General features: G+C 43.1%; 1 protein-coding gene across 3 annotated transcripts in view; it reads left to right on the plus strand.

The window, feature by feature from the left end:
* MAP1A (microtubule associated protein 1A) overlaps window positions 1-12,602 on the plus strand; it is a 71,191-nt gene that overhangs the window by 21,864 nt on the left and 36,725 nt on the right. The window contains exon 1 of one of the 3 annotated variants that reach the window (XM_068957829.1): window positions 7,168-7,352. The exons of 1 other annotated variant lie outside the window; for it this stretch is intronic. Coding sequence is in view for 1 of the 2 variants with exons in the window: in XM_068957826.1 (XP_068813927.1) it covers window positions 10,322-10,427 (106 nt within the window). In the remaining variant the exon portion in view is untranslated. Of the gene's footprint in view, window positions 1-7,167; window positions 7,353-10,306; window positions 10,428-12,602 lie in introns of those variants that run through there. One more of the 3 variants, XM_068957826.1, reaches the window with a different exon arrangement.

The raw sequence follows: 12,602 nt of genomic DNA on the forward strand, positions 1-12,602 counted from the left end.
CCTCTTATCTTGTAATTACTTTGACAGTCTTGTGTAATGAGAGCCTAGAAGGATGGGATGTGAATTAACTGCAGAGATAAGAATTCTGTGCATTATGAGAACGGCATGCTTTTCATTCAGAGGTGCTGAGAAATAAATGCCTGACCTTACTAATAAAAGCATATTACTCAAATTAAAAGCAGAGCTGTTGCTGGATCAATCCATGATAATTTTTTTTTGTCCCACCAATTCTCAGAAGCTAGTATATTGTTTATTAGAATTTGTTCTCATTAAAGCCTTTGGCCTACGGTTGTGAAGAAAATCAAGTGCATTTGAACGAAAGAGGCCTATGCAAGACATCACATAACTCGGAACTATTGTTCTGAGGAGCAGGACCTCTCCAGTTGCAATACTTATTATAAACCCTATTTTCCTTTAGCTGTAGTTCTTGGAGTTCTTACTTCATACAGAAACTCAGGCTTCACTTTATAACTGTTTTAAACATCATGACAGAGAAAAGCATGGAGATGTGCCTGCACCTTAAAATTTGAGAATAACAAAAGGAAAAACCATTTTTTAGTAAGTAATTTTTATTATTTTTGTGGGCCTGGGGGATAGTCAGTCTGTGACTTCTGAATATTTATGATCAAGAACATTAATGTCAGTGTGATACTGACTCAGGTGCACAGTAATGAAATAAATGTTGACATCAATAACAGCTTAATGCTATATTTAAATAGCTGTTGCACCAGCTGCACTTCCTCCACTTTTCTTACCTGTGATAACAGGAGGGACTACAGCCCCAGTCTGTCATTTGTTTTCCGTCAGTTGGAAGAGAACTAAGCCCAGTACCCCGGAAAGGTCATAGGCCTTTTTAAAGCCCAGTTGAGAGGGAACAAAGTTCCCTAGCCTAAAGACAGGCTTGTTAGGTTTCAAACCACAGTGACTCTCTGACTATTGTCTCAGTTTGATTCATTGGAAAGCACTTTTATTTTGTTAGCAGAAGCAGGGGGAAAAAAAAAATCCATCTCTCCTCTCCACCTGTTGAAATAAATCTGTCCTTGCACCAGAGGATAGTAATGTCTTTACAAATCAATGTTGGAGTGGTTTGTGGAACTGGACATCAATGAGCCTTGCTTCAGTACCAAGAACATGGGTTTAAAAGTCTGGTTTTTGTTTGACATAAACCTTTATATATTCCTATTTTGAGGTCCTGGTGCCTGGTCTGTGATGTCCTATAATTGTCAGGTGAAGCTCATCATTTTCTGATGGACTGAAGAAACTAAAGAGTTCTTGATCATGGTTCTGTGGGTGTCTGACTTTAGAAAGTAGGAAGTGGAAGCCAGAAGCTCAATGCTCTCCCTTCAGGAACCAGAGGGAGCATGAAGCTCCATAAGTGCTTTGCTTATTAGTGCCCCTTTTCTTCTGCCTTTGGCAGCTATTTTTAGTTTTTTAGTTTTTTTTTTTTGGTTCACGGTTACTTGTTGTTAACGGTTTTTCTGGAAGAGCTAAAAAGAAGAGGCTATCTGCAATCATTATCTGACCTCATAAAGGTAGGAGGACTGCCTTGAAGAACTGCTGTGCTGAAGGTTTTTTAGGCCAGTTAAATAACTGGTTCATGCTAAAGGCAGCAGCTGCTTTAGGGATCTCTTCATCTTTGAGTAAGTGTCCTGCTGGTCAACTGGCCAACCGGTGCCCAGGTTGCCCCAGTTATTAATTTAACAGATAACTATATCTGATGTAAATTCTCAAGAATAGCAGTTGGAAGACACCAAATTTTTATAGAAAATAAGATTTTGAGGCAAAAGACATGGAAGAGCATGGTATGGTATTGACAAAACAGTATTGTTTCCTCATAGAGGAAATTCGTGGCTACAAGGTAACTAACTGGCCTATTTATATTTTCAGAAAGCTTTAATATATTTCACAAAACATTGTTAGGGAAATGAGACTAGCTTGTGATTCGAAGCTTACTTTCATGAGCCTCTTAGCAGGAGAGAAATTTTGGAACAATTACTCATATCAGTAAATGTCCTTATTAGATAGTTGTATCAAATCTGATTTTTGTTCTTGAAGTGGGCTATGCTATATTGGTATTTAAAAAAAAACAAAAAAAAAACAAAAAAAACCGCTGAATTGATCTTGCTGCCCTAACTGTATCGCTCAGGGCTAAATTTGGTCACTGTTGTGATGGGCATTGTCAAGGCAAGAGCTGCAGTTCTGTCTCACTGAATGAAATGTCCTAGTGTGTATGTCCTTCCCATAAGTGCTAATGGGGAGCTATTAACCTGAAGTGCTCTAAAAAATCTGCTAATGGCAACACCCTTTCCAATGTAGACCAGTTCTAGACCTTGTCTTCCTTCTCTAGGAACCTCCCTTGCTTCCTTCGTGTACCAGTTGTGCTACTCTGGAGTGCCATGGACATGTCTGAGTGTTGTAGGTTTATTAGGGAAGATCGGAAAAATTTTAGACTGGATTAAATTATCCTTTGGGCCAGACCCAGCTTGCAGTCTTTCACCTGGACAGTTCTCCTTACACTTAAGTGGGTGACAGTAACTCAAATATTAAGAAGCCTAGTTCAGATGTAGCAGTGGTGACAAATACATTCTCTGTGGAATACATTCAGTGGCAAATACATTCAGTGCTGAATAACAGCGCCGTTTGAGTAATATCCTTTACTCACCTTGAACACCTTTAAGCTGAAAAAGTGGGCTGCGCTCCTTCCCCCCCCCCCCCAAGTCATTCTTCATCCCCTTGCATTTGTTTTGCTCTTTACTTCTGGCTCCTTGTTCGTTTTTACTGTGCAAGCTTCTCTAGTAATAGTAATAGTAGATGACAAGCACAACGAGATAACTGTAATGGTCTCTTCTGTTTGTATGAATGTTCACAGAATCACAGAGTGGTTGAGGTTGGAAGGGACCTCTGGAGATCATCTAGTCCAACTCCCCTGCTCAAGCAGGGTCACCTACAGCAGGTTGCCCCGGACCCTGTCCAGATGTCTTTTGAATATCTCCAGGGAAGGAGCCTCCACAGCCTCTCTGCACAACCTGTTCCAGTGCTCAGTCACCCTCACAGTAAAGTTTTTCCTCATGTTCAGACAGAACTTCCTGTGTTTCAGTCTGTGCCCGTTGCCTCTTAGCCTATCGAGAGTCTATGTTGTGATGAGCATGAAATGAGAAAATGAGAGTCTGAAATGATGATGAGAAGAGGTGCCTGGGAGCAAAGACAAAAAAGGGAATATATAAAGTTTGTTTTTGGAGGGATGAAAGGGGGTATATATAGTGTGTGTGTACGTACGTATGTACACACACACACACACACACACACACAAAAATGCCATCAGGATGGAGGAGTTAGCCCATTTTTCTTGTGGCCACCAGCAGCATGCCCTGGATCCGAGTGGGGCCTGCACTGTCCAGTATGTTCATAAATGATTTGGAGAAAAGTATTAATGCTGAGGTAACAGAGCTGGCTGTTAATTTGAAGTTATTGATAGTACATCAAGGGCTCATTGGAAAGATTAGCAGAAAGATATTGCAGTTATGAAAATAAAATGGTAGAAGACATGCTGTTATCACTGCAATGGAATGCACTCAGAATAAACATAGCTCACCCCATGCCCATAATGATGGGCTGTAATCTTGCAGTACCACTCAAGAAAGCAATCTTTTAAGTCACTGTGGATGGCTCTCTGAAAACATCAGCTCAATACTTAGCTACAGTCAAAGAGCAAAGGGAACGTTAAGAATAAAGAGTAGAAAACTACACGGAAAACATCATTATGCCCTTATATTAGTGTACAGTGCTCTCAATTCTTGACTGCCTTATGCAGTTCTGGTCCCTCACCCTCTTTCCTTGCCTCAGAAAGAATACTGTAAAATCAAAAGCAAGTAGAGGGAGGATCAAAAAAGCTGTGCTTCAAGAGAAGACTTAAAAAGCTAGACACTTCAGCTTATAGAAATGAGTAATATGCCAGAAAGATATGAGAATATGAATGCCATAATGAAGGTTAATGGGAAATTATTTTCTTTTTTTCTTGCGACGTAAGAACTATCAACTGGAATCACTGTGCAGAAGTAACACACCAAATATAGAAAGAGGAAATACTTTTTACAATAATGCATCATTAAACTACAGAACTCATTGCCACAGAGTCTAAAAGTAGAGCTAGATTCAGAAAGCAACAGAGAAGTTCATGGACTTTATACATGAACATGTAGAAACAATCTCTGGAGAGTGAAGGCTCCTAAGCTGGAGCTCAGCAGAAGTTGAGAGGTATACTTGGAGAGGTATCACTTTGTCATGTGTGTTATACTCTTTCCATAGCTGTCCACCTATGACTGGGGGCTAGATGGACTCATGATCTGACCCAATGTTGTCATTCTAAAGATCTTAAACATTAAGGCTCATGAGGAGGTTCTTGAGGCCAGATTACGTGAGATGAGAGAGCAGAGATGCACAGACATGCTATGGAATGGGCTCTTCTGTTTCTTCTCCCCTCTTCACAGGCGGGAACAAGGAAGACACAGAGGTTCGGTGGGCTGTGTTTTGATTTCTGTCCCAGCAGCTTTAATCTTAATTAAAGCTCTCAAACCAAATTGATTGACTTAATCAATCATTACCCATAACTAACAGAACTGGTCATAACAGCATCAAAGAGATGCAGAATTAGAAAGCCAAGGAAGCAGGGATCTTGCCTAGCAAGTTGGCTTGTTTCTGCTTTTTGAGGCAAACATTTCATAAAAATGGAACTTGGAATTCTTCAGTTCCATGTGGTTGATTCCTGGGTAGGAGATGAGCCTTTCTGCAGCCAAAGACAAATCACCTGCAGTCTGCTTGATGCACTGATTTACTTTTCCACATCTGTAAGATCATTTGTTTAACAGTCCTGGCTACTGTCAGAATCCATGAATTGCATGATGACAATAATTTACCTCAGTCTCCTATTATGTAGTACTGAACAGATACTGACCTGAAGATCTTAAATACAGGCCTAGCGTCAATGGGTATCTGCAGGCTTTTGACTGTGACCCCTCCTTCAGCATATGTAAAACTGTTCCTTGTTATAATCCTAGCACCAACATAAATCCAAAGGAGCTTTTATTTCATGTTTTCTTTGCAGTTTTCAGTAGACTCAATCCATTAGTTGCTAAACTAAACATAAGTGTAAATCCATTGATTTTTCATTCTGTGTCACATAATAAAAAATTCAAAATATATTTCATTTTCCACCAAAACAGAAAAAGGGACAGCTCTAATGTTAACCCAGTTAAGATTCACTCCCTGCTCTCTTTCAAAGAAGACAAGTGGAATCATGTAGCTCTTTTCAGAAACCAGCCTTTCTCACCCCAAAAAGCTGGTTTCAGGCTGAACCCTCATTTTCTTTCCTAAGAAATCCTTTTATATCTCTCATCTCAGAATTGTGCCTTTGTGGGCTGACTCTATTACCTGTGCTTATTTATATCAGTGACAAGAACCAGCTGCCCTTCTGAGTCATAGGAAGGACAATATACCTTGCCACACATCTTTAAGAGAAAATTCCAGCTCTTTGTCCCAGGATTTAGCAATCTCAAGGCATATAAAAAAAAAGCGCTAGATCACTTCATTGCAGTTGTTGCTGTATCACTATGGCTGGGAAGTTATACTCTACTGATGATTATGGTGAATGAAAAAGAACTTTGCCCCCCACCATCTCTCAGTTGTCTGATTTGATTGTCAGCGATTGGTTGGGTGCCAATCTACAAATCAGAATTACTCCCTGCAGTGACTTTTGTGTTGGAGGTGAAGATAGAATCCAGAATTCCAGAAGGATCTGTTCTCTCCTAATATTTACCATAGAGGCTTCTAGCCCATTAGGGGTGGTTCCCTGCAACTGGAGCAGACTAAGTGGCACAATCAAGAAGCTGGTATTATTGCCTCAATGTTGGAAATGCTAAGCAGAAGATTGGGACGTGGCAGATGTAATGAAGCAGTTCAGCATCTCCCAGAGCCTGGAACTATTTTTTTTCAATAGGAAGCTGAAGCTTGCCTCTAGAGAATTTTTAATCTTTAGTCTTTTGAAATAGGGTGTTGAGCTGATGATGTTTAACCTATTCAAAACATGCAGAAATCTAAGATGTTTGATTCTACTGTGTTATTTTTTTCCCCAGAGGTTCACAGACAACATTTGCTACTGATTAGCATCATCTGTAAGCTACAGAAGGGAAGGTTCTAATTTATTTTTAAAACCTATCCAAATTCTGTGATATTTTTGTTCCTGAGCATTCCGTTGTCTCTGACAGCCCTTGGAAGATTTCTGGGAGGGAGACTTGCTGCAGGGCAGGCAGGACGTCTTCCAGCTTTCACAGTTAACTCACACAGTTAAAGGTCACTGTTGACAATGAATATGCCATGGAATAATCTTTATATTCCAACACTGGACTGATAGACCGAGGCACAGCAGAGCAGGAATGAGGAAGTATGCTTTCCTGTCCAGTGCCTTGGAAGTTAAATGAGCCTCCTGCTATTATACTGGTTAGGAAAATGAGATGCAAGGTTGGTAGACAGAAGTTTAATTCATTTTCTGAAAGCAGTATCCAAAATAAATCTCCAGAAGACGGGTTACTGGTGTGCTTACATTGCTCATTCAAGTTTTGTTTTCTGTCCAGTGAGATTTGGGATCGTCACGACATATCCCTGTCTACCAGTAGCCAGTCGTGGTATGTGAAACTGGGCACGACTTTCACCAGCTGGACTGCCAAAACTATGCCTAATATTTACACGTTGCTTTTCTTTAATTAGAGAAACTGGTTTGCAGTTGTTTGTAACTGCTGGAGACAAACATGAGGTTCCAGTTTAAGAGTAACTTAACCCAAAGGCCCCCTCAGAGGAAGTGCCCCTTCTGCGGCAGTCCTGCAAGGAGTAGCCAGATAGTAGGCTATAGGAAAAAATGTTTATTCTAATAACATGGGAACCCACTTGTTGGCAAGAGTTTATTCATTTCAAAGTACCAGCCTGAGTTCTGGTGTTCTTGAATTGCCCAGACTCTGGGTACCAATCAGCCTGGCTCAGTCAGAGAGGAGCCTGAGCTGGCTTTGGCACACCAGGAGTTAACGAATGACCACAAGAGTGCTTGCTTTAGGGATGGTCTGAGCGGCAGGGTAGGAGTGCCCGAGCCTGGGATACTCCAGGAGGAGGCTGTAGCCCAGAGAGGGTTAAGCCAGTCTGCGCATTGTTGAGTGGGTGTCGAGAGAGGCTGGGCAGCTCCTCCCTCAGCTCGCACTGACACAGCAGCTGCTTTCTGCAGCCCTGTTTGTGTCTGTGCATCTGTGACTCTCCAGGCATCCCGCGTAGCGGCTGCTGCTTCCATGGGCCACTCATCCCAGGACAGTATGGTATGTGCGCATTCCTTTTGCTACCCTGTGAGCCCAACCTGGGGGCTCAAAGGCTTTGAGTAGGCGATAGAGGGTGTTGATAGCTTCGGGGACGACAAGTCCTTAATGCTGCTTGGAGAGGGTGGGGGTGCAGGATTGAGAGAGCCAGTGCTGGCCTTGTTCTTGGTCTAATGCTATTTTTTCTGTGAAGAAATCTCTTCAGTCAGGGGAGGAAGGGTTATTCTGGGGGATCTGACTGGAAATTTAGATACCTGGCAAGTGGACTTTACCTTGACCAGGCTCTCTTTCCCTCTTCTCCCTAGCCTCATGGGGATGATTTGCTGGGTCCTCTGCCCTTGTACAGGAGCAGTTGAGGGAATCTTTGTAAAGCAGTCTACAGCAGACACATTTTTTTCCTTAGTTGGAATTTGATCCTATTGGAGTCGAATGGGTGACTGGCGAGTGGTTGAAGGGAAATGACTAGTGACAAGAGGGTAAGGTGCCTGCAGATAGAGCTAATTTTTCATGATTTATGAGGATCTTGCCCCTGCTCAGCTGCTCTTGTCCTGAGTATAGGAAGAGAGACTGAATTTCCTACCTGCTCAGCTGTTTCCTGCATTTGTGTCGTTAGCATTTCTGAAATACAGAATAGGACGCGTAAAGGTAGGTCTAGAGGAGAATCTGGAGAATATATTCTGCTTGTCATGGACTTAAGGACTGTTGAAGCATTGTGATTTTATCTCATTATGGCCTTGCATGAAGATAGTTTGCTCCTGGAGAAGAGATGAGGTGGCACAAAGCATCTCACAGACACTCCCTTTGGGCAAGGCTTGGTGAAAGCCAGTATTAAGGTCTGTATCACTGTCCAGCTCAGTGCTGATGAGACTAAAGCCAGTCAGGAGGGGGGAGGGTTGTTAAGGTGGAATGTCATGTTGCCGATTAGACGAGAGAGAGAGAGAGAGAGAGAGAGAGAGAGAGAGAGAGAGAGAGAGACAGACAGACAGACAGACAGACAGACAGACAGACAGAGACAGACAGAGACAGAGACAGAGACAGAAAGAGAGAGACAGAGAGACAGAGAGAGACAGAGACAGAGACAGAAAGAGAGACAGAAAGAGAGAGAGAGAGAGAGAGAGATATCTCCAGGGCCCTTTCTGCAATTTCTCTCTCCTTTGGTGCTGCACACCCACACATGAAGTCTTGAAGTAGCTGAAGTCTGGCTTGGAGCGGCTCAACACTACATTCTTCCACTACAGGAAGCCAAAAAACATCCCAACTCTTCCAGTTGTGGGGGAGGAAAAATGGAAGGTTCTTGTAAAATGTGAGTGATGCTGCCTTTCCAGGGCAGCAGAGGAGGAGAAGAGAAGTGATCTTTAGAAATGAGAAGAGGAAAGTGCTTTCTTTTTCCCAGCAGTTGTCCTTTGTCATCCCTTACCCTGCTATGTTTCCCATGTAGCACAGCAGTATATGGGGCCAGCTCCTCCCTTTATGCATTGCTCTGCTGCATCACTGGTGCTAGAGCGCGATAATGACCCCATCACAGTCTACAGACGCACAGAGTTCTAGTTTCATAGGGTATCTTTGGCTCCTTTAGTGTTGTCACTAGCAAACATCTTGTTAAAAGTGTTGAATCATCTATATGCTAATGTTAAAATGAATTGAAGTATTTCAAAATAGGGCCTTTCTTCTGTAGTGTCCAGAGCTAGAGGAACCGGAGTGGGGTTTGGTGTATTGCACAGTTGAGGCTACATGACCATCAGTCAGAGTCTGCTGTTGGGGTAGGAGAGAGGAGAGGGAGAGGCAAATCTTGTTGACTAGAGATGGAGGAATTGAAAAAAGCCTGTGGTGGTAACAACAAAAGCCTTCTTCATAAAGAAGAGAGGGGCCACCCTGGCTGGGGGCTAGGAGTGAACAGGCTGGGACTCACAGTGATACAGGGAGGGGAAAAGGGGGAGGGAGCTGGAAACGTTTATCATACAGAGAGCTTGGAGGGGAGGAGCATGGCTGCTGCACATTCGCACAGGCAGAAACACACACACACACATGCACACACACACTGCGGCAAATTCTGCAGCTGGTGCCTGCTGGCTTATGACTGCAGAAAAAACGAGCTCTGGTTTAAACTCTCTGATCTCAGAAATGAGGCTGTTTCTATTCCAAGTAGCTCTGGTCCCAGTATGTAAAGCCCTGCAGGCTGGGCACTGTTCCAGAATGACAGGGATTCCTCCTCTTCTGATGGGTCAGGGGACCCTTTGCTGCATAAGGTCAGTGCCCTCCCTATCTCCCTGATAGCTCCCCCTCTGTATGCTGTTTGGGTGCACCCAGACTGCATGTCTGTCCTTACCCTTCCTCCAGCAAGAAGCTATTGTATACAGTCAAGGAGCCTTTTCCTTTTTTTTTTTGGATCCTTTGGATCCCCTCTTCTCCTTTAATATGACCAGGCCAGGCCGCCCTCTGCCCTGCTTACATTCTGCGGACAGAGGGAGGTGTAGCTTTGCAGTAGTTTCATCCTTGACAAAATAATCCATGAGAGGAATGTCCTATCCTGTCTTTTTGCTATTCCTCCTCACGTCTGTGCTGTCAGCATAGCTTAGTCATGTCTTCAGCAGATATGCAAGCAAATGCATGATGGACTTGAGCACAGGAGATGAGAAAGAGTGAGCAGAGGGTGCTCTCTGGTGAAAGCAAGGAAGCTATGTGTACATGAACAAGAGATGCAGTGTCTGGTTCAAAGAAAAGAGACTGGGCACCAGAGTAAGGATGGAAGAGGGGTTCCTCAGCCAGCACCTGAGCTTCTGTGGGACAGAGTCTTGTGCTCTTTGTACATGTTCATACGCACACAGACCATCCTGGGTAGCTTCTGAGGTGGCTGCACCTCCCAAAAGGAGAAGCAAACTGAGAGCCAAATAAAGATCCAGCAATATATTTTTGTGATACTCCGAGAGACTCCAGAGGATGCTACTTTTGGCCACTTGGCTAGCACAGTTGCCATGTGCATTATCACAGGCTTTCCACTGGTAATTGATGGACAGAAGAGAGACCTGCAGGCCCTCAGAAGAAGATGCTATGGGAGGCCAAAGAAGAGAAGATTGCCTGGTGAGCATAGAGGGACTTGACAATAGTAACTAGCTCAAAATGAAGGATGCATCTACTAGTCTGTGAAGTATTTGTTAGTACCTAGGGAAGGAAGGGAGGTAATAGTTACTGGGCTGATGGATAGTCTCTGTGTATGGGAGGAAAGAGGGTAAGTTGTGTGTATGTTAATCCTTAGAAATGATTCTGGGGAAGATTTAGGGGATGGAAAAAGAGGATTTTTTTTCTTCCTCCTGCCCAATTCTGAATTACTTACAGGTCCAAGTCATTCTGGACTCCAGAACAAGCTTGTAGCTGTTGAGAGGAAAGATTAGAGAAGGTATTCAGCTATTTTGGTTCTAACTTCTCAGTTTGTATTCTTTTTCTCTGCCTCCCCTTAGAGCTGTTTGATTGAATTGCGTGGATTCCTCCTACAAATGCATATACTTTGTCTTTGTCTGGAGAGAACACTTTCCCCCTGCTAAAGAGGTGTTTCTTTTATGCCAAGAGAGGGAAGATTTTTGTGACCTGAGGACTTAACATCAGAATTTTTAGCTTGGTTTCCCAGGAAAATGATTGGCCATTCCATCTGTTTACCACTCTAATAACTCTTGAATTCATTGTATAATTGGAAATGTATTTGAAATAGGAGAAGCATTAAAGGTAACAAGTTTCTACAGGTTTTATGAAAACTGGTGGGGTAGTAGAGGAGAGTGATCCAAATTAGTGCCTTCACTGGGACAGTACATGCTCTGTTTGGCCTGCCAGCTGGGCAGTTACCACTTGTGCACCAGTCAGATAACAAACACTGCCTCTGAGTGTGCTGCCACTTGACCAGTTGGTAGTTATGACTCATGAGAGGAACTGAGGATATTGCAGTGGACTGCAGGGAAGTCCTTCATCAGTTCCTTGGCTAATGAAACAACTTAGTTGTGTATCCAGCTCTTCAGCAAATCCCTGTCCTTCCTAGGCTTTGTTCATGGATGAACCTGAGCATTGGTGTCCTTGACCAGCAGGTTCTTAGTTCTTCCGAAATTGGCCTTTAAGTCTTGCTGGACCTTTCTCTCAAATGGATAGAACACTACTGGGCTGGATTTTTTTTTTAAGGGGAATGCAATTCCAATTGACTTTTACATTCCTGAAAGCATCATCATCCCAATTTCTGTGTTTTGAAAGAAATGAGTGAGCGTTTCCTTGCTTTTGAAAATAAAGGCTAGGATATTTCCTCTAGGAGGATGAAGACTGAGAATCTCAAACAGAAGGAGGCATGTAAACCACAGTGGGGGTAGGATTTAAGATGCGTGTCTGTTATCAGCATGTCCCACTGAGTAACCTGCGTGTCTCTTTGCACTTATTACTGCCTTACATGGTGCTTTGGTGCTTCTTGTGAAGCACCAAAGTCTCTTGCAATTTGCTAGCACCTACCTCAGGGGTCAGGATTCACAGCTGGACCAGGTACGTAGCGTTCTTTGTGGCTCTGGCATTCTGCAGTACAAGAAATCTTCTGTAAACTTGTTTTATCTTTTATGATCCTGGGGAGGAAATTGCAAGAGGAGGAGGAGGATTGACCTATAGTCACCAGTCGGTGCACGTGGAAATTTATGTTTCTTTGGTATGAACGAAAGCTGAAAATAAATCACGGAGATTAGGCACAGCAAGACTGTGTCAGACCCCCTCCTATGGGAAAGGCTGAGCCACTTCTCCTGACTCTCCTGGGATGTCAGCTAAATGCCTCAAGCAGCCATGGTCTGATGAATGGTTGTTATTGAATATGTTCACAGAGCACCTGACCTGAAAGTCTCATAACTGTTTTAACCTTGGAAAGGAGAGTCCCTCCTGTCTCAGGGATACTGGCAGTGGTAAGGAAACAGAAATACCAGGTGGCAGGAAACAAATAGCACAAGCTATGTAGCCTTAGCTCCCACCAGAATGCTTGTCCAGAAGCTGCACTGTACCACTGCATGGTGGGCTGACATTTGCTAACTCTGTTCTTCATGTATTTTGGTAGTGTCTTGAGATAAGTCCTTTTGATTCTTTCCAGTGAATAGATCAAGGTTGTGGAGACTTACTTCTATTTTTCACAATATGCTTTAAGTACAAATAGATTGTGCTAAAAACGCATGGCACCATAACTGGCAAGTCTGGTCATTTGTTTCCTCTACTAACTTCAATATTTAATTAAGAGATTTTGCCTAAATT

The sequence above is a fragment of the Struthio camelus genome, chromosome 12 (assembly GCF_040807025.1).
Source record: "Struthio camelus isolate bStrCam1 chromosome 12, bStrCam1.hap1, whole genome shotgun sequence".
Lineage (NCBI taxonomy): Eukaryota > Metazoa > Chordata > Aves > Struthioniformes > Struthionidae > Struthio > Struthio camelus.